Genomic DNA, 24,223 nt, shown 5'->3' on the forward strand with positions numbered 1-24,223 from the left:
AAGGGAAAATTTTTTTTGTTCACAATATGTCCAAGACAGTCTAGTTTTATCTGAAATAAACAATTTTCTACAGTAATTTTTATTAAAAAGCTAGACTTCTCTATTAAAAAAAAATTACTCTTGCACCCAAGTATAAAAACTGAAACACTGACCAAAAAGAAGTAAAATAATCAAAATCTTATGATAATCTAGCAGGTTATACAGGCTTCAATGTATACTTTAAAAATTTTTTATTTATTTAACAATTGTTTATTTATTAAACATCCTCTTAGGAGCTAGACATTGCTCTCAAGTTTATAGACATCTGAAAGCTGGCCTGATTGTACATTCTGTTGACATTTCTGTTGTATCCTAGTTGAAGAAAGGTTTGAAAAAGAACAGATGAATTTGAAATCTGAGTGAATGTAAAAGGCATTATTAAGTACTAATCACAGAAATTTTTAAAATATCTGGTTTGGGTCTTTAGTAGTAAAGAATAAATTATTTCATTTAAAGTTCCTTCTAAAAGCTTTCCTTTTCCAACTTGCCAGAGAAAGCACTAATATCACTGTGTTAGAGCTGAGGTTTGAGAGCTAAAGGGATGTTGGGGTCATATTCTTGGTTTTCATCATAATTTTTTCTGTGACTTTTCTGAGTCTTGGTGTCCAAATCCATAAAAAATGAAGAAGCCGAAGATAATAAGCTCTTCCAGTATGGTCTTCGCTATCTCAAAGAAATTTTGAATAGATAAACCAAGTACTTAACCACTTGTTAGATTGTATAAATTAAATTAAAACTTCACTTTTACTATATCCTTTAGAAAATCCTAAGCATTCTTTGATTCAGATTTCTGAAAATGAACAAGGAAGAACTGAATAAATAAATGAGACCTCGATTAAAGCTGTTGAGGAGGTTAAAAATGGCAAGTACAATCTTTTACACCTTCCTAGTATTTTAGAATCAAACAGCTTCTTTGAGAATTCTTAAGTTAACTTTAATGCAGGGAAGGAAGGAACAAAATATTTTCTGTTGTACCAGGAAGGAAGCACCCACAATAAATACCAATAATACCAAATGAAGGAAGAGTCTGGCTAATCTCTCTCTCTCTCTCTCCCTCTCTTTCACATACACTCAAAATGTTCTAGTGGGCACAAAATTATAACCAGGACATAAGTCTCCATTGGCAAATTGCTCTGGAAATAACTCCACTGGCAATATCATGGACTGTACAAGTTATAAGCCAGGTAGGGCCCATAGTTGTATATTCTGTGTGCTCAGTACCACTAGTCTGTGCAGTAGGTCAGAAGAAGTCTGGGGACCTGGGATAATACTAATTACTGTCCCTTCCCGCAGTATGATTATCAATTTTATATTACTTTTCAGTAATTCAATTTTTAAGGCTATAAGATATAAAAACCGTGTCCACCTTCCTTTAAGTCTCCAAGAATATTAAGCTGAGGCTTAAATTCTTCCACAAAATAGTTATTTAATTTCCTTACATTACAATAATAAAGACCTCTATTTAAACTAAGAACTATTTTTAAAAACCCACTTTTTCATTTGTAAAACCTGCATTTGACCCATTTCCTTCAAATGCTGTTTTCTTTCTTCTTCAACTTCTTTTAGTTCCTCATTTCTTTTTCTTAAAGTGAGGTTGTCCTGTAGCCATCTTTCTTGTATCTAAATATAAATATTAAGTCAGTTAATGAAAATAATCAAGTTATAAACAGGAGATACATAACAGAAACATGCCAACAGGTAGTGCTAATTCGGCCTTACTTAGAATCATGTTAAATTGGACAAAGGGAGAACTAACCAGTGTGAAGTTATCTCTAGGCCTATACTAATCTAGATGGCTAACAGTCACAGGACGGACATCTGTAATGTAGATTTTACTGCCCTTTCCTGACCATGATGTAAAGTTATTTTCCTATTTGACTGGGTGGTCCCATAACAAATGATATGAGCATATATCTTTGTGTACTTGTTTACTTATGAAGTATTTGGTTAAAAATGCTATTGAATATGTTCATCAAAACATATATAAAACAGGAATTTAATATGATGAAATAAAAAATTACACAGTTAATATCTACATTCCAGTGAATCACATCATGTCCAGAAACTCTATGATGGAACCTGTTGATCTAAAAGATAGTAAGACTCATCAATATGTACAATTTTAGTGTCTCTATGGTATCAGTTAAAAATAAGTCTAATTTTAAAAAATCATAAGAGATCACTGCTACTGCTGAAATCTCCCTATACTTATCATGTGCCAAGACTATTAGCTTCTATAAGTATACGTCAGATACAACCTCTGCTTTCAAGTTTACAAAAACAGTGTAAGCATCTACCATGAATTTGGAGCATTTCAGATTTTTTGGATTAGGGCTGCTCAACAAATAAGTCTATGCAAACATCGCAAATCCAAAAGACTGAGATCTGAAAGATTTCTGGTCTCATGTGCTTTAAATGAGACTCTCAATTTATAATGGTCATACAAGCAGTAAGAGGTGCCATAAAAGTAGTGTTTGTCTACAAACTTCTTGATATATTCCTGGCTATTGAATTGAATTTGTAAAAACTACCTGCTACTACTCCTTAAAAAGGATAATCCCTTAGTAATGGCAGCAAAAAAAAATTTTCCCAGTAGCTTTCCTGGTGTGTATATAATGAATTATATTGTCAAGAGATAAACACTAGTAAGGAATTTATAACTTGACTCTTTGGAATTAAAAAAAAAAAAAAATCTTGCAGAAACAATGGTGGTCTGGCCCCCATAATCCACATGTGTAAAATTTAACCTGAGTTTGCAGTCAGAACTTCTCAAATATTAAAGTGGGATATCTAATAATAGCCCTTGCAGCTGAGTAAAACTCAGTGATGCAGGAAGCCAAGGAGGGAAGGTCAGATTTTTGGTAATACCTTACTGCCAACAATGAAGGTCAGGGAGAAAGGCAGGTAGGAGCAAGAAGGGAAGTTAAGGATTTCTCTCACATGCTCAATGTTCATGTCCAGCCTTGACTATCTAGAAATCACCATTTTTATGTTTTTTAAAAACTTTCAAAAATTTAAGGCTACTTTCAACTTTCCTGAAAATATTATAAATAGACACAATTTTGCTAATGGCAATATTATAAGCAAAGGTAGCTAGAATGACATGGTTTTAAAAGTTCTCTGAGGCTGAGACAACCACCATATGTAGTTATAGGTAGCTGCTATAGCACTGTAATTAGCTGCTACACCTCCTTAAAGCTCTTCCTTCCATGGGAAACTATACTACATTTCCTCATTAGGAAAAAGAAAATGTCCCAATGCCTCGATGCCTGTTTTCATCTGATACTATGTAATACCTAAATCTGCTTTCATAACTACATGAAAGGACTCTTGGGGTTAAAGTGCTATCACATGTTAGGTAAGACTGATTTCTGGCAAAAAAATGATGTTTGTGGTCTATTTACCTGCATGATCACCAGGAAAGCAGGCATTTCTTTCTTTTAGGTCAGCTTCTATTACTATTTAGCTTTGAAAGACAGTATATAGTTCAGTAGTTAAAAAGCAGAGGCTTTGCTGGGCATGGTGGTGCAGGCCTGTAATCCCAGCTCAGGAGGCTGAGACAGGAGGATCCCCAGCACAAAGCCAGCCTCAGCAAGGGCGAGGCGCTAAGCACCTTAGTGAGACCGTCTCTAAATAAAATACAAAATAGGGCTGGGGATATGGGTAGTTGTTGAGTGATCCTAAATTCAATCCCCAGTGCCCACCGCTCCCACTCCCCAAAAACATAGGCTTTGAAGTCAGGTATACTTAGGCTCCAATTTTGGTACTATAACTTTTAAACACAATAATTTTGGACAGATTAGTTTAACTTTTCTGAACCTCAGTTTGCTTGTAACATGTAATGAGCTATTGTGAAGGTTACTTAAGTTAGTGTCTGTAATCAGTACAGTGCTTGGCTCAATAATTGAGAGTAAAAGCCTTCTGGGTCAAATTTATCCTTTTAACTCTAAGCTGTGAAAATTCCAATTATATCTTAAAAAATATCAGAGAAAGGGAGGAAAGAAAACCAGATACAGTGATAGTATACCAGTACTGTTTTTCACTACACTAGAAATTTGACAATGTACAGTCAAGTTCTAAATCTGTTGCTACTTGTGTACCCTTGGTCAAGTCAGATCACCTTCATGCCCTTTGATATTGCCCTTCATTTGAAAAATAAGGGAGGCAGATTACTAGTTTTCAAATAATTTTATTCTTAGGATTAAATTTAGTAGGGCTTAAATAAGCATGTAAACAAATATTATTAGTTTTCCCAGTTCTTAAACAGCAACTCTACTGCAGTTATAGTTCAGTGGTAGAACACTTGCCTCACATGCGTGAGGTACAGGGTTTGATCCTCAGTACCACATAAAAATAAATAAATAAAATAAAGGTGTAAAAAATAAAATAACATTAAAAAAATAGCAACCCTAATCAGTTAGCTCAGATGATACATTATGCAGGTAGTTTGCTGTATTAGGTCTTTCCAAAGACAGAACTAATAGGATATATAGGAATAGATACATGAGAAGAGATTTATTAGGGCAATTGGCTTGTGTAGTCATGAAGGGTGAGGAATCTCATGATAGCAAGCTGGAGACCCTGGGATGCCGGAAGATGGCATAGTTGAAGAGTAAAGCCTCAGAACCAGGGAGCTCAATGGAATAGCCAATGGTATAATTCTCAGTGGGAGGCCAAAGGTCTGAAAACCCAGGGGGCCATTGGTCTACAACCAGAGTCCTAAGGCCAGAGAGCCCAGAGTTCATATTCAATGGCAGAAGAAGAAGAGTAGCCTAGCTCCAGAGAAAGAAAGAGGATTTTTTTTTGTTGCTGTTGTTCTCCTCAGGTCTCTAGCTAATTGGATTGTGTCCATCCACACTAAGAGCAGATCTTCCATACTCAGTCCACTGACTCACAGACCAATCAACTCTGGAAACACCTTCAAACATACTCAGGGGTAACATTTTGCCAGTTCTCTAGGTATTCCTTAATTCAGTCATACTGACACCTAAAATTAACCATCAGAACCCCACCCCTTCTCAACTTGGCATCCAAACATATCTCCTTAAACTATACTTTCATAGCTCCAAATAAAGACAACAAGATTATAGTTCTGCCTAACAAGGCACAACTATCCTATATTCAGTTGAAAACTCACTAAATCTATTCCCCAGAGACTTTACAAGGAGGTAAAGTCTTTGGGTAATATTATTCCTGTCCTGATATCCCATAACTTGAATAATATGATATAAATATTTTTTATTATTTTTTAGTTTTAGATGGACACAATATCTTTATTATATTTTTATGTGGTGTTGAGGATTGAACCCAGTGTCTGCGCATGCCAGGCGAGTGCGCTATACCACTTAAGCCATGTCCCCAGCCCTATGTTGTAAAATTAATAGTATATTCTCACATTAAATAACAACCTTTTGATCAATGATAGACCACATATGATAAGATTGTATTGCCTTGTAATGATGTAGCTATCTCAGTTCATGCAAATATGTTCTATGATATATGTACAAAAATGAAATTGCCTAATGACCCATTTCTCAGAATTTATCCCCATCATTCAGTGACGCTTGACTGTGTGTGTGTGTGTATATATATATATATATATATATATATATACACACACACACACACACACATACAAACATATTATTAACAAAATAGGAAGAAAATGTTTATGACAATTAGAGTTCTTGGTTCTGTAACTGGTCACATGGTAATAGTTGGCATTCAAAACTTCCTTCTCTTATTCTTTTTACCATTATTTATTCTTTTTGCTCAGAGTTGACCATGGTTCTCTACCTGGTATGGTGACCAAAATCTTCACATTCCTGAAAGTCTGAGCCATTCATAGTCCTGAGTGAAACGGGTTGTGGCACTTTTCCATTTGACCTTAATCATAGGGCATGGTAAGATTAAGAGATACCCTAAAAGGATTTCCTGTGTTCCAGACATCCTATTCCTTACCCTCACTATGGAACAGTAGTCCAATTTCCCCTTGTTAGGATCAATCACCACAGCCAGTACTGTAACTTTCTTCTGTATATGTTGACTCAGAGAAATAAAGAGCCCAAAGTGACAGGGTGGCCATCTTAACTTCCTGTGCAGTGAAATGACTGTTCTGTCTCCTGGTAGCAGGATACCTCTCTCTGGCAGAACGTTAAGTCAGGAGAATAGGAAGCAAAAATTTTGCTAGTGGTCACTAAGGATAAGGGTCAGCTACTTCCATTTCTACCCCTTGATTCCTGGACCTATGAATCCTGGCTACAGGAAAAAAAAAAAAATGGTACCATAAATTGTTCCCTTTTTAAGAGCACAGACAGCCTTCTGGAGAACCATGCCCCAATCCTGCAAAGTCACCTAGCTGGCACTATAAATGCATCTTCCAAAGATTATTTCAAAGTTCTATCAAGTCAGCTGCTTCAGGATGATGAGGATCATGTTAAAAACCACTGAATTCCATAAGCAGGAGCCCACTGCTATAATTCTTTAGTTGTAAGATGAGTTTCTTGGTCAGAGGCAGTACTGTGCAGAATACCATGATGGTGGATAAAGAATTCTCTAAGCCCGTAGATGGTAATCTTGACAGAAGCATTACTTGCAGGGAAAGCAAATCCACATTCAGAATGTCTACTTTAGTAAGGACAAAGCACTGTCCCTTCCATGCTGGAAGTGGTCCAATATAATCAAACTGCCAATAGGTAGCTGGCTGACCACCGCAGGGAATGTTGCCATATTTGGGGCATTTCATATATAAATACATTTATACAATATGTAGTCTTTTGAGACTAGCTTCTTTTGCTTAGCATAATGTTTTAAAGGTTCATGTCATGGAAGATACTAATACATCATTCCTTTTTATAACTGAAAAATATCCCTCTACAGTCATATACTACATTATGTTTATCCATTCATCAGCTGATAGTCATTTGGGTCGCTTCCACATTTTGATGGCTATGAATAATGCTGCTAAGAACATTTCTTGTACCAGTTTCATGGGAACATATGTTTTCAATTTCTTGATTCAATGCCTAAGAGTGGAAGAACCCAGATGATTTTGATGGGTGGCCCTAGCTAAGAATCACTGCTTTCAAAACACTGTAACATGTTATTTTAAGTTTCAATCACATCACTTTCTCTAGAACCTCCTCCTCAAGAGCTGATGCTGACACGTTTAAAATAAAAGCCCAATTAAGTTTGTTAAAAGACACAGTTGTTATTAGTCTACACAGAGTCCTCTTTTCAGAGGAACAGAGACATTTTTCTCTGATCTTAGTCGAGGGAACTTGTTTCTCTTAGCTTTGATAAAAGGTGAAATCTTAACTAATTGTGACTTTCTCTCTTAAATGGACTACTAGAATCTTTAGCAAGCATATTAGACTTTTTCTTTTTCTTTTTTTGGTACCAGAAATTGAACCCAGGGGCACTTAACCACTGAGCCACATCCCAACCCACCCCTCTTCCCCAAGTGTGTTTTATTTAGAGACAGAGTCTCGATGAGTTGTTTAGGGCCTTGCTAAGTTGTTGAGGCTGGCTTTGAACTCACAATCCTCCTGTCTCGACCTCCTGAGCTGCTGAGATACAGGTGTGTGCCACCATGTCTGGCCAGACTTCATTTATATATATAAATACACACAGACACTTTATACACACTTATACACTTCTCTCCTGGTTTCATTACCTTCTTGTCCTTATATCACTTTGTTTTCACCTTAACTGAATATGTATTTGACAATGCTCTACTATTTCTAAGTTTGTAAATAATTTCTGTTAATAAGGCAGGTTACAAAGAAAACTGATGCCATCAGATTCACTAAGCTCAGACCACCAATTTGAAAAAGATCACAGATTGGTAAATATTAAGTTTTTGAATATGTCTGTATATAAGTATATACATACAGAGAGGCAGGGAGCTGTATAGATTGTGATTTTATATAGTCAACCCATATATAAACTAGTGATAATTAAGTTCTTTGTAATACACAATTCATAAATATATAATGTATTTGGCATTTATGAGGTCACCAATTTACCTTTGACTGGTATTTGAAATTCCTGTTATAGTCAGAGATTCAGAAGAAAGCTGATCTGGATAATCTTCAAAGATTTTTAATCATTTATAACCAAGTGATTATAACAATCAAATGGAAATTTTTGTTTAAAATATGGGAACAGAAAAATTATGCAGTTTTCCATAACATTAACAACCATGGCTGCCTAAGACATGCTGAAGATAGTATCTCTATGTGGTTTTAATTACGTTGTAGAAATTGATTTCCTTAATAGAGAAATAAGTGAAAAAGGAAATCAATTGTGAAATGACTTAATATTATAAATATTTTCCCTCACAGGTAACTTTTTTTTGGTCCTCACAAAACTTATCTTTTATTTTTCATTCTCCTTGTATGAAGGAGTGAATGATGGAAGTCTATGGGGGCAGAAACCAAAAGGCATAGAGGGTTTTGAGAAAAACAGATATTTAAATTGCCAGAGATATGTGCCAGCCCTTGAGTTAGCCCAAGTAAATCCAATAAATCTCACACACAGGCAAAATCCCTCTATGTTAATTCTGTTCATATCAATCAAAACTGGATAGGGATGTGCAACCCTTGGTAATATATTTTTCATTTTTTAAATTATTTTTTATCATTCTCCCTTAGTATTTTTTTTTTTTTTAAATGGTGGCTTATTTCAGCTGTGCTTAAGGAGAACAAAAGTAAAAAATGTTAGGCCATGCATAGACCAGAATGTTAAGGCCAGAGTTTTCTAAGGACTCTTAAGGGTAAAAATTACCCCAGGTTAAACCATAAATTCAATATTTTTCTTAGGACTGCAATAGTTCAAGATGGTACACAAACATCTTCCCTTACCTGTATAAGCAATTCAATATAGTAACTAAGTCAAAATATTGTCAATATAGTGAAATAGCACTCTCAGAGCATAAAATTTAAAAAGCCAATTCAAATTATGGTATCAATCATGTGATTGTATTGCATGATCTGCAGTTAATGCATGACAGAAGTCTTATGTTACCACATATAACAATGAATCCTTCAGAAAGAATACATTAATGATCTTAAGTTTTTTGACTCAAGAAATGAAACAAGGAAATTATTAGTGAATTTCCTGTGAAATAAAAGGGAAAAAAAGACACCACATAGAAACAGAATGAACAGAGCAGAGTAATATAAAATTGGACACTGACTTAAGCTATATTTAATATCATTGGATATGACTGTTATGGATGATTCTGACTACGGGATTTTCACCTCACAGCTACATGGAGCTCAACACACTAACTCCATAACAAAGCAGGGATTGTCCAACTAAGGTTCTTAGCTATACTGACTTCTATATTACCCTAAAAGAGGCAGGTCCTAATCCCCCTTAAAAATAACTTTAAAGAATACACTAAAGCCAGGTATCGTGGTGCACACCTATAATCCCAGTGACTCAGAAGGCTAGGCAGGAGGACTGCAAGTTTGAGGTCAGCCTCCCTAACTTAGACCCTCAGCAACTTAATGAGACCCTGTCTCAAAATAAAAAAGGACTCAGAATATAGTTCAGTGGTAAAGTACTCCTGGGTTCAATCCTCAGTACCCTGCCCCCAAAAGGAATATATTAGACTTTAATCCCTCTTTTCTGAATTTATCCTACCCAAAGATATGTTAGAATAAAAACAACATACAGATGCACATAGAAGAATATTCACTGCTATAGAGTTTAAAATAAGGAAAGAAGTCATCAAGTTACAGTACATACACAAAATGGGACATTTTTTAATCATTAAAAAGAAAGTGATATATCTGTAAGTTCACATGGAAGATCAAATTCTGTGAGTTAAAAAAAGGTACAGAATAAATAAATGGTATGATCCCATCTGTCAAAGTAAATTTAAACATACATATAAATAAATCTAAACTTATCTATCCTTCTATCTCTGGTATATGAATAAAAAACTTAAGAGCAAATAAGAAATTGCAACAATAAAGACATCTAGAAATTAAACTGGGAATTAGGAGGAGAAGGACACTTAATCTTCTGTCTTCATGTTTAAAAATTTACCAGTTGGGCCTTTTATTGAAAATAAAAATGAAAAATAAAGAACAACAAAAAGAACATGTAATTACAATTGCCTTCTGTTTGTATGGGATCAATGGGATCTTCTATTATAATAAAACTAGAGAAAAGAATGTTTACGTGATACCATCAGCAAAAAAGACCTACCTTCTGTGTATCAATATCTTGTCTCATGATTCCCATTTCTTTATTTATCTTTTCTTTGTTTTTGTCACATTCACTTAGTTGAGCTATTACTTTATTAAGTTCAATTTCTTTTTGCTACAAAAAAAGAAAAACTTTTAAGTGCATGAAACAAAAATAACTAAATAAATAATTTTAAGTTTTAAATTACCTTCTTATAGTCATCTTTTCCATCTTGAATATAATTCTCAATGTCTTTCATGTAACCATGAATATTTTTAATCTTCTCTTTGATATCATTCAGCTGTGGAAAAGTATTTATTAAATTTATACTAGTTGGGACCAGGACACTTAATAAGTAGCACAGTGAAACAGTGGCTTGGAAGTAGGAATCTTCAGTTCCAACTTCCACTACTATAAAATTTTATGATCTTAAGTAAGTCCTTTTATTACCAATGGGAATGGATTAAATAGTCTCAATTTTTAACTTCTATTTTAGATCAAGAGGCAAAATATTTTAAATTTTAATTCTTATTCTAACAAGTATCTCTAATATCAATGTTATTTGTGGATTTAACTCAATAGTACAGACCTGCGTAACATGTACAAAGCCCTAGGTTCAATCCCTAGTACCTCTCCTCCTCTTAAAAATAATATACATATATATAATGAATCTGAAAATACTATTAATCTTATCAAGCTATTTAATTTCACATGAAATGATAGGGCTGTAAATCTAAGTTTAATAAAGATATTTTTTAAATAAATACATAAATGAAATCTTACTTTATCCTGTGCTATTTTGTTGCTTGTATGTTTTTTGTTGATTAATTCTTCTTTTTCCTGCTGGAACTTTTCCAGTGTTGTTTCCAAAGGATTTATCTGCTCTTTAGCATCCTAAAAAAACAAAAAGTAGAAATCTTAATAAATGCCCTTTTTATGTGCCAGGCTTTAAAGTCAACTCATTTGCTCTTTTTGACAACCCTATGAGAAAGTTACCACTATTTTCATCCTTTTATTTCAGGCACAGAGAAAAATGTGTCCAGGGTTAAAACAGTAAATGATATAGCCAAGATTTTAACCCAATCTAGCTACAGAGTTTATTCTCTTAACCACTATGCAACACTGCCTCAGTCACTGACTTGATTCTTGGTTGAGGCTGTGTGCTCCCCATTCTATTATTATGTGGCTTCAGGCATGCATTTTCATGAGTTTAATACGGGCTGATGTCAGCTCTGTGTGATCAGAAAACAGGAAAAAAAAAAAGCTCATTTGGTTCACGATTCTCTTATACATGGGACTATCACGGCAAAACCACTTTTGTCCTTACACTTAAGCCTGCTAAGTGGCTATTATATGGTAATAAAAGTATACTCATGTTGGTATGTGAAAGGAAGGGAGTTTTCAAGTAATAAACTATTTTACTGATCAGAAGTCCCCATTATTTATCCTTGGAACATCTGTACAACATATTTATATAATAACCACTATTCAAAAAATGACTCTCAACCACCTTATGATCCTGAAATATCTACTAAACCTATAAAGACAGACATAATATTTAGGATTACTTCACTGTAGGTGTATTTTCTCATAGTGAAAAGTGGTATGGTGTAGTGGGAGGTCAAATGTCTTCAGTATAAGAAGACATATCTGAAAATCAATGCTGCCTCCTATTAGGTGCGTAAACTTGGGCAACTCATGGAACATTTGAAAATATCCATTTCTTTTACTACAAAAAGAAGCTTTAATCATCTGTTTCAATAGTGTGGCTAAAACACTGAATGTTTTAATATCAAAGTGATTTATAAGGAGTAAAAAAATAATAAATGCAAAGTAATACTATTTTTACATTATATTCTAAGCCTCTGATAATCTGTATTCAAAATTGTTTAAGAACTAAAAAAAATTTATAGTGATTAGTGATAAATGGATTCAGTAATTTATTCAGTATTTACTGAATGATCATGTATAATTATGAAAACTGCTGGGTACAGTGGCGCACACCTGTAATCCTAGCAACTCAGGAGGCTAAGGCAGGAGGATTGCAAGTGCAAGGCCAGTCTCAGCAACTAAGCAAGGCCCTAAGCAATCTACCATGACCCTATCTCAAAATAAAAAAACAAAAAGGACTGGGGATGTAGATCAGTGGTTAAATGCCCCTGGATTAAATTCCAGTACCAAAAAAAGAAAATAATATTAATATTTAAAAAATAAAAATAAAAAAACCTAGGTTAACGTTTCTAGACTGTTCATAATTTAGTAGGTTAAGTCTTAGATATGAATAATCTATATTAGGCATGGCAAATGCATTCCAGTACATGTGGTAACTCAGTGCCTGTTACACTGTATTGGTAAGGAGTCTGAGACCACATCTAGAATCAAATGGAAACATTGCTCTGATGGTACGTGTCTACAATGGACATAGCATCCACAGATAACACAAATACCTCACACAGGAAGGAACCTTTATATAGATTAATCTAGCCACAACCTGACTACTTCCAATAACATGAAGTTCACTGTTTAACCAAGCAGCTGGTACTTCTTACCATGGCCAAACTCCTCTTTCCAGAAAGCTTTACTTATTAGGACAAATTCTGTCACTCAGGAAGCACAAAATTGTAACATTTTCATTTGATCCTCACGGCAACTACAGTTCTGGTCATTATGTCAATAAATATGATTTGATATATTTGAACTAATTTTAAAAACAAACATGTAAGAACTATTATACCTTTATCTCTCTATATAAAGACTGAACTTCAGTGGATAATTCTACAGTCTGCTCCTCTAGTTGCTGACGACGCTGCAAGTTAGTGGATATCTGAAGTTTCTCTGATTTAAGATCATTTGTTGTACTTTTTAGGTGTTGAATTTGTTCCTGCTGGTCCTGTATAAGTTTACGATTCAATTCAATCTTGCTGGAAACTACACAAAAACATATTGACATGATGATTAGTGAAAGGGCACACAAAATACTATTGGCATCATCCTTTCAGTTTTTATAGTACTGTGGAATCCACCAAGGCTGAATTTCTGTGGGCTCCAGTGACTGCATCAAAAGTATAAAAAGAACCCCTGCAGTTCCCAAAACTGCTTGCTATCCTCTCCTGACTATTCACAGGTAAAACTCCCAGGGTAGATGTTATTGAGAAAGAGTACAGTTCATTCAACACTCCCCTCCATCCAAGAATCTGTTGTTCAAAAGCAAGGGAACAAACAAGTGATGCTTTCAAAAAACGAGAATGGACATACTTTGGACTAAAAGGAAGAAAGTTATTTGTCCATGTAACAGGTATAAAATTCACCATAAAATCACATGTTGGCAATATTGAAATCTTTATGGTTGAGGAAATAGACTATATTACCTGTGTCTAATTTGTGTTGTTTTTCTTGTTTCTCCTGGTTTACTTGTTGAACAGTTCGATCCAAGTCTATTCCTTGTAGTTTAGCTGCTTGCTGTGCAATTTTTCTTTCAACATCTTTAAGTTCCATCTTAAGAACAAAATAGTTATTTCCTTAAAGAAATTTATTGCATTGTATTTCAAAAGCTTTTAAGCAGTTTAATAGTATAAAAGCGAAATTAATTTTTAGAAACTCAAATGAGGTAAAAAAAGGAAGTTAACTAAAAATGAGAACACAGAATTATGTCTTAATTTTTATAATCTATGAATAAAAAATTTAAACTCAAGAATATAAATCAAGACAGGATGGGAGAGGAGGGGAGGAGTATGGAGGATAGGAAGGGCAGCAGAATAGAACAGACAATATGATTGATGTATGTACATTCCATGTATGTATTATATATCAAAATGCATTCTACTGTCATGAATGACTAAAAAAAATAAATAAAAATTTTTTAAAAAAGAATATAAATCAATCAAATGTTCCCTGAGGCTACCTGGAATTCTAAACATGATATATATACCTGAAAACTAGATACTATTTTTAACACTCTTACATTTCATATTTGTGTCACTAAGAAATAAGTTTTATTCTGCCTTATACTACAATAAACTTACCTGGAACCTCTCCATAATTGTAACATCTGTCAGACATACTTTAGCACTTTCTTCTTCAGGTATTATTGTACCTAAAAGTGTTTCCTGTTCTTCTATGTCACTCTTTAGGCGCTGTATGTCTCTATTGACATTCTGTAGTTTGTTTCTTAATTCTGGTATTTCCTTCTCCTTCAAATCAATTATGCTTTGCCTTAACAGAAAATAAACAATTAAAAACAATCTATCTGAAGTTTTCTCGTAGTTAGACTGAGGCTATGCATTTTTGGCAAGAATACCATACAAATGTTGTTGTTCCTTTTCTAAGCATTATATCAATGGCTACTTGATGTCACTAAGTCTTAATACTGGTGATGTTAATCTTATTCACTTGGCTAAGGTGGTTCTCAGCCAGGTTTCTCCACTGTAAAGTTACTATTTTTCTCTTTGTAAATAAAAAATCTTAGAATAGTCATAAAGAGAATATGTAACTATTCTGCTTCTCAAACTTCTGTGCACTGATTTTAGTATCCATTACTACCAATACCAATCTTACTTGCAATAATTATTACTAGGGTTGCCTGCCAAACTGAGAAAGAACCTACAAATTAACTGACCATACTCATCAAAATATCAAGGTCAGCTCGTTGCAGTGGCGCACACCTATAATCCCAGAGACTCAGGAGGCAGAGGCACGAGGACCACAAATTCAAAGCCAGCTTCAGCAACTAAGTATGGCCCTAAGCAGCTTAGTGAGACTCTTGTCTCAAAATAAAAAATAAAAAGGGCTGGGATGTGGTTCAGTGGTCAAGCATCCCTGATCCCTGGGTTCAATACCTGGTACCAAAAAAAAAAAAGTGTCAAGGTCATAAAAGACAAAGAAAGATTGATGAACTATTATAGACTGCTGAAGCCTTAGAAGAAATAACAACTAAATACAATGTAGGATCCTGGGTTGTATCCTGAATCAGAAAAAGAAGAGTACTAGAAAAAAAAATTCAAATATGACTTGTTATTTAGTAAAATTAAAGTCCTGATTTTGAAATTGTGTTATGATTACGTAAATTTTTAATATCAGGAGAAGCTGGGCGAGGGGTCTATGTGAATTCTCCATACCATTTTTACAAGTTTTCCATTAAGTAGAAAATTATTTCAAAATTTAAATTTTTTAAAAAATTACAGAGAGGAAGGAAAGAAGCCAGCCATTCAGCCAAATACTACAAAGGTTAAAGATATAAAAACTGTCAACCCTTTTCATTGTCACTAATGAACTGCTGCCTCTAAGACAGGTACTGGCTCCATACATATTTTTTGTGAACACCTCTGAAGCAATAGAACTTGTATTAAATCTTTTTAAAAAATAAAGTTTATTTCAGAAAAATTCCAAATTCTTATTTAAAATTAGTACAGTAAGTTAAAGTGATATAATAAAGTAATTGCTAACAGGAATCTTAATAAAGGAAAAGAAAACCCAGAAACTCAAGGGCTGGCTCTTACATACTGTAATCATACAATGGTTAAAAAATAATGTGTACTGTGATATGACCAAGAAATGTGAACCTGAATTGATATGTGGTAACAGATCTTTTTTTTTAATATCACAGAAATATTAAGTATTCTTATTTTATATGTAAGTAAGTATGAAGGTATGCAGGTGAGGAGCAATTAATTCCACACTTATATTACTTACAGAATATTGTTATCAGACCAATTGGTCCTACATTATGTTCTCAGTACCTGAAAACTGACACAACTAGAGAGCCTAATGAAGGTCAAGCATTCACAAAACTGGGGTGTCTTTGTGAAAAACTATAGGCATACATTTTTTATATTTACACACACACACACTGACACAGACACACACACACACACACACACAGCCCTTTATCAATGAGGTGCAGATTTTGGTGTCCCAATTCTTCCCTGCTGGTACTGGTGACAGAACCCAGGGGTGCTCTACTGCTGAGCTACAATATATCCTTATTCCTCTTAGTTTTAAAATTTTGAGACAGGGTCTTGCCAAGTTCCCCAGGCTAGCCTTGAACTTGTGATCCTCCTGTCTCAGTTTCTTAAGTCACTGGGATTACAATTGTGTCCCCCCACACTCCGCTTGGTCTGTTCTTTTTTGATAATAGATATAAGATGCTAAAATAACTGTTCTAAGAAAAAGTAAAGAAACTTCCCTGGAGAATGGGCTACTGAGATCTGTTAGGGTTCTCTTGAGTTATTTTCATTTTTATGAATTTTTAATTTTTTATTTCCGCTATTCATTTTTCTCCTGGTTCACAATTTTTATTAATATTATTTCAACAAATAATTAATACACATAGTTATGAGCTATGCAATGTTTTCACATAGGCATACAAGGTAGAATGATTAAATCAATTTATCATATCTATCTCCTTGCCTATTATTTTTTATGGTAAGACATTTAAAACTTATTTTGGGTTTTTTTTTTTATATATATTTATTTTTTTTAGTTTTCAGCGGACACAACATCTTTGTTTGTATATGGTGCTGAGGATCGAACCCGGGCCGTACGCATGCCAGGCGAGCGCGCTACCGCTTGAGCCACATCCCCAGCCCCTTGGGGTTTTTTTTTTTCTTTTTCTTTTTCCCCAGAAACTCAATTCACCTATTTAATTTTTTTTTAATATTTATTTTTTAGTTATCAGTGGTCACAACATCTTTGTTTGTATGTGGCGCTGAGGTTCGAACCCGGGCTGCATGCATGCCAGGCGAGCGCGCTACCGCCTGAGCCACATCCCCAGCCCCAATTCACCTATTTTTGACAGTTCCAAAGGCATTGTACATAAAAGGGCCCACAAAAGTATGATAATAAAGCGGGGGAAAAAACTTTGGGAGCAATGGAAAATGTTAGATGAGTTTTTATTTAAATGAGGCTCTATAATAAATGAACCTGAGTCATTACTAGATAAAATGATAAACAGATGTATTTTCAGCTAAGATTTCATTCACAATGGCAGTCTCAAATTAAGTGTAGGGCTTTAAATGAAAATATTATTTTCTCCAAAGAAGAGAAGCATAATTTGGTCTCCTACTACTCCTTCTAAGCTCATCTTTCACTACTTTTTCTTTAGCCGTCAGGTCAAGCATGCTGCAGAGATTTTATGCTGCTTGAAATGTTCTTGCTCTGGGCAAATGTGTACCTGGCTCCCTCAGTTCTCTGAAGTATCCACTCAAAAGCTACCTTCATCAGCAACTTCCCTCCCATCACCCTTTATCCACTTGGTATTCCCTTATCCTACTGTTCTTTTCTCCTGGCACTGATCATCACCAGTACACTGTATATTTACTTATTTGTTTACTGTCTTTTCCCTACTAGCATATAAACTCCATGAGGGCAGGGACTTTGTCTACTTTGTCTACTGCTGCATTACCAGTGCCCCAGAAGAATATCTATTAAGTATGTACTGGCTGACAAATGGTATCTGATAAATATAACCTTTCTTGTTATTTCATTACTTCAACATCAATAATTATCCTCACTTTATATGCTATTTCACCAATAAATAACTCTCTAAATGACGATGACAAATCAATCTCAAAAATGATGCTGACCCAGGAGGCATATAATAGTAGTATCCTATACAACCAGAGCTGGAAAAAAACTTAATGGTCATCTAAGTCAACCCCCTCACTTTATATGGGGAAAATTAAGGCCCAGATCTTTCATAATGTTATTTCCTTGGAGAGAGAAAGCCCTCTCTCATAGATACTAATCCCATTATTCTCCAGGATGACATCCCACTGGAGGAAAACAATCTAGGAGCAAACATTAGCTTGCTCTTTTGGTTTTCATGTTTTAGTACTTTTAATAAAAATGGTTTCACCATGTTTTCACTTAGAAGCCCTGTAACACCTTGGTCTCTTTTTAGTGTTTCTTCTGGAACTTTTCTTACTTCAGGTTCTTTTTTTTTACGCTGTCAAGGAACATTTATTTATTTATTTATTTATTTATTTATATAGGTGGTGAGAAGTGAACTCAGTGCCTCACACATGCTAGTCAAGTGCTCTACCACTGAGCTACAATCCCAGCCTCAGCTTCTTCTCTTACTGTGTGGTGACCAGAATGGCACAAGGTGCTGCTATAGATCTAAGGTTACTAGGTAGATTAAAGTCAGTCACAAATTCTTTGACTCTCCTCCCATTGAGAGGAAGAGTATCTCCTATGATTTAATCTTGGCAGGCTTTTGGTTATCCTGACCAATAGAAAATGGCAGCAGTTGTCACTGTGTTGGTTTGGGGCCCAGATCTTGAGACTTGCAGCTTTTATTTCCTGTCTCTTGGAATACCTGCACTTGGAAAACTTCCTTTGGTAGCCCAGCCACTGTGCTGCCAAAGTTCAATGACACAATGTGGAGGCCATGTGAAGGCATCCTGTTTGACAGCTCCAGCTGAGCTCGTAGCCATCAGCCAGCAGTCAGCATCACTGCTGCCAGGAATGAACTGTCTTGAATGTCTAGCCCTGTTGAGCCTTGAGATGAGTATGGCCAGTCTCTGACTGCAGCCACCTGAAAGACCCCAGGTGAGAACCACTCAGCTGAGCCTGGGCACTTCACAAAAATCATGAAAAATCATTAAAAAAATCATTGCTGTGAGGCTCTAAGTTTTGAGGATGTTTGTTATGCAGCAATAAGTAAGTGGAACAGATCCTACAGTTCTTCACTTATCAGTTATCAAAGTTATAACATATGAGGAATTGTGCAGACAAAACAATAATAAGACAGGTACCTTACTCTGAGAAGGGTCTTGAACTACTGCTCTATCTCCTTATCAAATTTTTTCTGTGGCATCACTGAACTGATGCTTATACTAGTTACCTATTATTGCATAATAAAATAACCTCAAACTTAGCAGCATAAAACACTTATTATTTCTCACAGCTATGGGATAAGGAAATATGCTTCTGACACAGGGTCTTTCATAAAGTATAGTCAAGCTGTCTGCCAAGGATGCAGTCATCTAAGGACTAAATGCTACAAAAATCTGCTTCCAAACTTACTTGTTCAAAGGCTGTAGGTTCTTGCCATATGGGCCTCTCCACAGGAAATGTTCACAACATGGCCACTACCTTCTCCCAGAAAAGGGTGGGGTAACAGGAGCCATAACACCTTAGGTAACCTAATCTTGGAAGGGATATGCTATTACTTCTGTCTCATTTTACTGGTTACACAGATTAAACCTGCAACATCATGAGAGGAGAGGACACATGAATACCAGGAAGCATAGTCCATTGGGGACCACCTTTAACAGCTGGCTGCCACAAAACACATCTTCTTAGACCTCTCCTCCTCTTTTTTCCTGAAATTCTCCTTGATTTTCCTAGACAGTACAGTCTCCTAGTTTTTCTGCTTCCAGATATTTTTTATCCCAAGCCACTCAACTTCCCTAAAATATATATTTTATTAAATCCCTGAAGATAATTCTTTATAACTTATGAAACAATGTTATAACTAGGCCTGAATATAATGTAGCCCTATCTTCCCAACTTATGAGAATCAATTCCTACAAATAATTTCCCAAACATCAAATAACATTTCAGTTGCAGCATAGGTCCTACTGCTCTTCCTGTGCATACATGGTTATGATTTCCCTTTTCTCCTTTTAACTAAGTCATACCAAAATCTCTACTCTTCATATTCTTCTTCCTATCTCATTCTCAAAATAATTTTTCTCATTCTGTATCCACTGACTTCTCTCTTTTAAACTTGTTCATTTTTAAGCACATTATTAAGCCCAGCTTTTTATCTAATATTGAGAGCTTGCCTCTTTTTAATTAGACCATTAGTTCCTTGTGGGTCATGTCTTACTAGTCTCTGTGATCAGGCTTATACTCTATGATCTGGGAGATATCAGGGCAATCATTATATATTATCTGATTTGATTTATAAAAAGACAATTATCATTTAGCCAGGTGTGGTGGTACATCCCTGTTATCCCAAGATTCAGGAGGCTAAAGCAGGAGGATCGAAATTTCAAGGCCAGTCCTAGAAACTTAGTGAATCCCTGTTTCAAAAAATGAAAAATAAATTAAAAGGGCCAAGGATGTAGAGCAGTGGTAGAACGCCCAGATGTCAATCCTTAATACCAAACCAAACCAAACAAAATAACAACAACAAAAACCATCATCTATGGGCTGGGGTTGTGGCTCAGCGGTAGAGTGCTCGCCTCGCATGAGGGATCCTGGGTTCGATCCTCAGCACCACATAAAGATGGATGGGTGAAATAAATATAAATTGTATTGTGTCCAACTACAACTAAAAAATAAATATTAAAAAAAACCCATCATCTAAATTTATTGTGCAACTGTTGGTAGGATTGTAAATTAGCAGTATGAAGATTCCTCAAAAGTCTACGCATGGAATCACCATATAACCCACCTATTCCACTCCTTAGTATTTATCCTAAAGAATTAAATTCATCATACTACAGTGATACATGCTTACAGCAGCTTAATTAACAACAGCCAAACTATGGAACCAGCCTAGGTGCTCTTCAACAGATGAATGAATAAATAAAACATGGTATATATACATAATGGAGCTTCAATGAGCCATAAAACAAAAATTGACATTACGCCATTTGCAGGAAAATGAATGGAACTTGAGTCCATTATGTTAAGCAAAATAAGCCAAACTCAGAAGGTCAAGGGTCATATGTTTTCTCTCAAATGTGGAAGTTAGAGAGGAAAAAGAAAAAGAAAGGTGGCAGGAGCATCTCATGAAAATCAAAAGTAGATCAGCAGAGGAAAGGGACCAGAGCAGGTAGAAGGAGGAAAGGGAGGGGGAAGTACTGAGGAGTGACACTGGCCAAATTATATTGTGTGTATGTAACAACAACAAAAAAAAATCCATCATATGTACAACTACAACGTACCAATAAATAAAATGTGGAAAGAGAAAAATTAATTAATTTCTTGTGCAAGTATAGGAAAACAATAACAGAAACAACCTATGATTCATCCTTTTTTAAAACATTGTTTAAAATTTGATTTTTGGGAGAATTTTTCAGAACTTCAAATCATGTCTCAGGAATTAACACATACCACCCACACCCACACACCCCCTACACACAAATGTAAAGACTACATCTATTCTCTTGACTAGTTTTAAAAACAAGCTTAACTTTAAACAAAATCATTGGTTCTTCTATCATATAAAAAACACAAGGTAAGGTATGACTGGCTCAGAATCCTGACTTTGATTTCTAATTTTTCAACACATCCTTACCAAGCACCTACCATATGCCAGGCCTTACAGGGCAGATGCTACACATACAATAAGGATAAACCCTATTCTCACCTCATCGGCACAAGCCCCAGCATTTCATCACGCCGCCTTTCTTTTTTCTTCAGCTCTGATTCCGTTGACTTGAGTTTATCTGGAGCAAGCCTCAGCTTGGACTGCAAATCACTGATAACTTCTTGTAATTCAGCCTCTGTATGAAAAACTCTCTGACAGACGGGGCAACATGACTGGTTTTCATCTGTTAGCTGAGTAATGAATTGGGAGTAAACTGCTGTGGCTCCAGCCAACATGGCTATTTTAAGAAAATAAATACATTTCCAGTGAGAAAAATATCCACCTTCTTCTATAAATGTATGATTGTTCCTCTTACTTTATAACACATTACACACGTACAAGCTTTTTTTGAAATATACAAAAAGAATAACATTTATTGAGCGATAGCTACAGTGCCAGGCACTATTCTCAGGGTTTTACATTTATAATATCACTTATTTCTCTTTTACTCTAGATGGTAGGTAGTTGTGTCTTTATTTTATAGATGATCAATCTGAAACTCAGGAAGGTAAGTTGACCAAAGTCAGACAGTAAGCTATAGAGCCTTACTGAAGTTGAAGCCATTTGACTCCATAACAAGATTTTAAAATTTCCCATTCTTAATAGTTAAATATGAATAAAAATTCATATAAAATTAAAGAAGTGTCAAAATGCCTTGATAATATAAAATAGATAACTTACCTCTCTGTTTTGAGGATTTTTCAATTTCCTCTTTAAGCTTGTCTAAATCACTTTCAAAATCCTGGCTACCACAAATATCAAACAGCTTGTCTTCATAACTGGACAACTGTTCCTCCTTTCTTCTCAGCTCATTATTTATATGATTTTTATTTTGCTCTGCTGAAGCTAGTTCCTTGCTAAAATAAAAATAAATGTGGATTATAAACATGAGAAAAATTTGATAAGGCAGAAGACAAATTCTGCCAATAAATCATTATAAGGGTTTGGTATGATCAAATACTTTTCCAAAATATCTTCCTTCCTTTTATCTATCTATCTATGTACCTACCTACCTACCAACCAATCTATCTAATTTATTAGGTGCTAGGGACTGAAGCACGTGTAAGCACATGCTCTACACTGTGTTCCATCCCTATCCCAAATACTAGTCATGGCAACAATTCATTTCTGTTTTAATGCTCCCCCTAGTACACAGACTCATTTGCCGATCCTGGTCATTATCTGCTCCCATAAAAATGTACATAGGCATAATTCTGCCTGATTTGGGGAAGTAGGGGTCATGGTCTTAGATCCCAGGTTAAGAGCCTCAGCAGGCTGAAGATACTTTGCCTACTGGAAGGAATAAGGAAAAGAAAGCATCTCCTAGTTCCCTTGGGTCCCTTTAAAATATTTCTTTAATCTCCTATGAAAGCCTTTCCTTTGTCTCCTCTTTGTTGTGATCATCTACCTATTCTCAATTGCTTATTACCTTTCATTCATCGAAGATTTGCTCACTAGGACTGGAACTGTGGCTCAGTGGTAGAGCACTTACCTAGCATGTGTGAGGCACTGGGTTCGATTCTCAGTACCACATATAAATAAATGAATAAAATAAAAGTCCATCAACAACTTAAAAAGTTTTTAAAAAGAGATTTTGCTTACTAGTATAATTTACTTCTACATCAATTCTTAAATCATGGCCAATCAAGGCTCACACATATTGTTTTTTTCAACTTACAGGTTATAATGTACCAGCAGTCATATAATCAATTTAATGCACTGTAGTCAGCATATTCTTAAAAATGAAATAGAAAAGAACGTAATAAATAGTATGTAGAAGTATTATTTTGATAATCTGCTTTAGATAAACGAGTGTACACACACTTCATCATAACATCCTTGTAAGTCATAGTAAAAATGTGGAAAAAATAATATAGATGATACTTTCACCATCTTAGGCTCCACTAAGCACTTCTCATCAAAGTCACCAATGATCTAAGTGCCAAGTGCATTTTTCATCTATTTCTAAGAAGCATCAAACACTGTTACCCTCTCCTTGGAGGATTATCTTCCCATGGCACACCAGATACCATTCCTGCTTGGCTCCCCCCCTGGATCTCTGGGCATATCCCTATTTTCTTCCCTTGCTCCTCTTCCTCTACTGGCCAAGTTTTAAATGCTGGTGTTTCACAGGAAATGTAATTTGTAACCCTGCAAAAATTTATGTGAAATATTTCACCTTCTTATCCAACCACCAGCTAAGATAAGATCCAAGAAAAACTATCACTTTTATAATGGCTTATTTACAGAAATGAACAGAGAATTCAAAACAATTTAACTAGTAACTTTATTAAATCTTGGTTCTTGAGCTCTTGCCTTTAAAAAATATATATGTTTTAGTTGTAGATGGATACAATAGCTTTATTTATTTATCTTTATGTGATACTGAGGATCAAACCCAGGGCCTCACACATGCTAGGCAAGCGCTCTACCACTGAGACACAACCCCATCCCAAGAGAATTTTAGAATTTTAATCTAAAATTTGTAGTTAGACCTACAAATTTTCAAGAGACCAGAGGCCCAAACCACCACCCACTGCTATTTTACTTAACTTACAAAAAATAAGGTCAATTAATATGACATAATACCATTTCATAACAATAAATTATTTTTCAAACAATTAAAAATAAAAGCATGAAAAGACATTTCTTTATAATGGT

At 35.1% G+C, this 24,223-nt stretch overlaps 1 protein-coding gene across 2 annotated transcripts in view; it reads right to left on the reverse strand.

The window, feature by feature from the left end:
- Positions 1-24,223, reverse strand: part of Rad50 (RAD50 double strand break repair protein) — a 98,471-nt gene that overhangs the window by 47,835 nt on the left and 26,413 nt on the right. For both annotated transcript variants that reach the window (XM_027949635.2, XM_071612101.1), the window contains 9 exons: positions 22,244-22,419; positions 21,563-21,800; positions 14,262-14,451; positions 13,608-13,734; positions 12,974-13,167; positions 11,023-11,133; positions 10,448-10,540; positions 10,261-10,374; positions 1,532-1,659 (listed from right to left, as the gene is read on the reverse strand). In XM_027949635.2, coding sequence (XP_027805436.1) covers positions 1,532-1,659; positions 10,261-10,374; positions 10,448-10,540; positions 11,023-11,133; positions 12,974-13,167; positions 13,608-13,734; positions 14,262-14,451; positions 21,563-21,800; positions 22,244-22,419 — 1,371 coding nt within the window. The remainder of the gene's footprint in view (positions 1-1,531; positions 1,660-10,260; positions 10,375-10,447; positions 10,541-11,022; positions 11,134-12,973; positions 13,168-13,607; positions 13,735-14,261; positions 14,452-21,562; positions 21,801-22,243; positions 22,420-24,223) is intronic.

Source organism: Marmota flaviventris, chromosome 5 (genome assembly GCF_047511675.1).
Source record: "Marmota flaviventris isolate mMarFla1 chromosome 5, mMarFla1.hap1, whole genome shotgun sequence".
Taxonomy (NCBI): domain Eukaryota; kingdom Metazoa; phylum Chordata; class Mammalia; order Rodentia; family Sciuridae; genus Marmota; species Marmota flaviventris.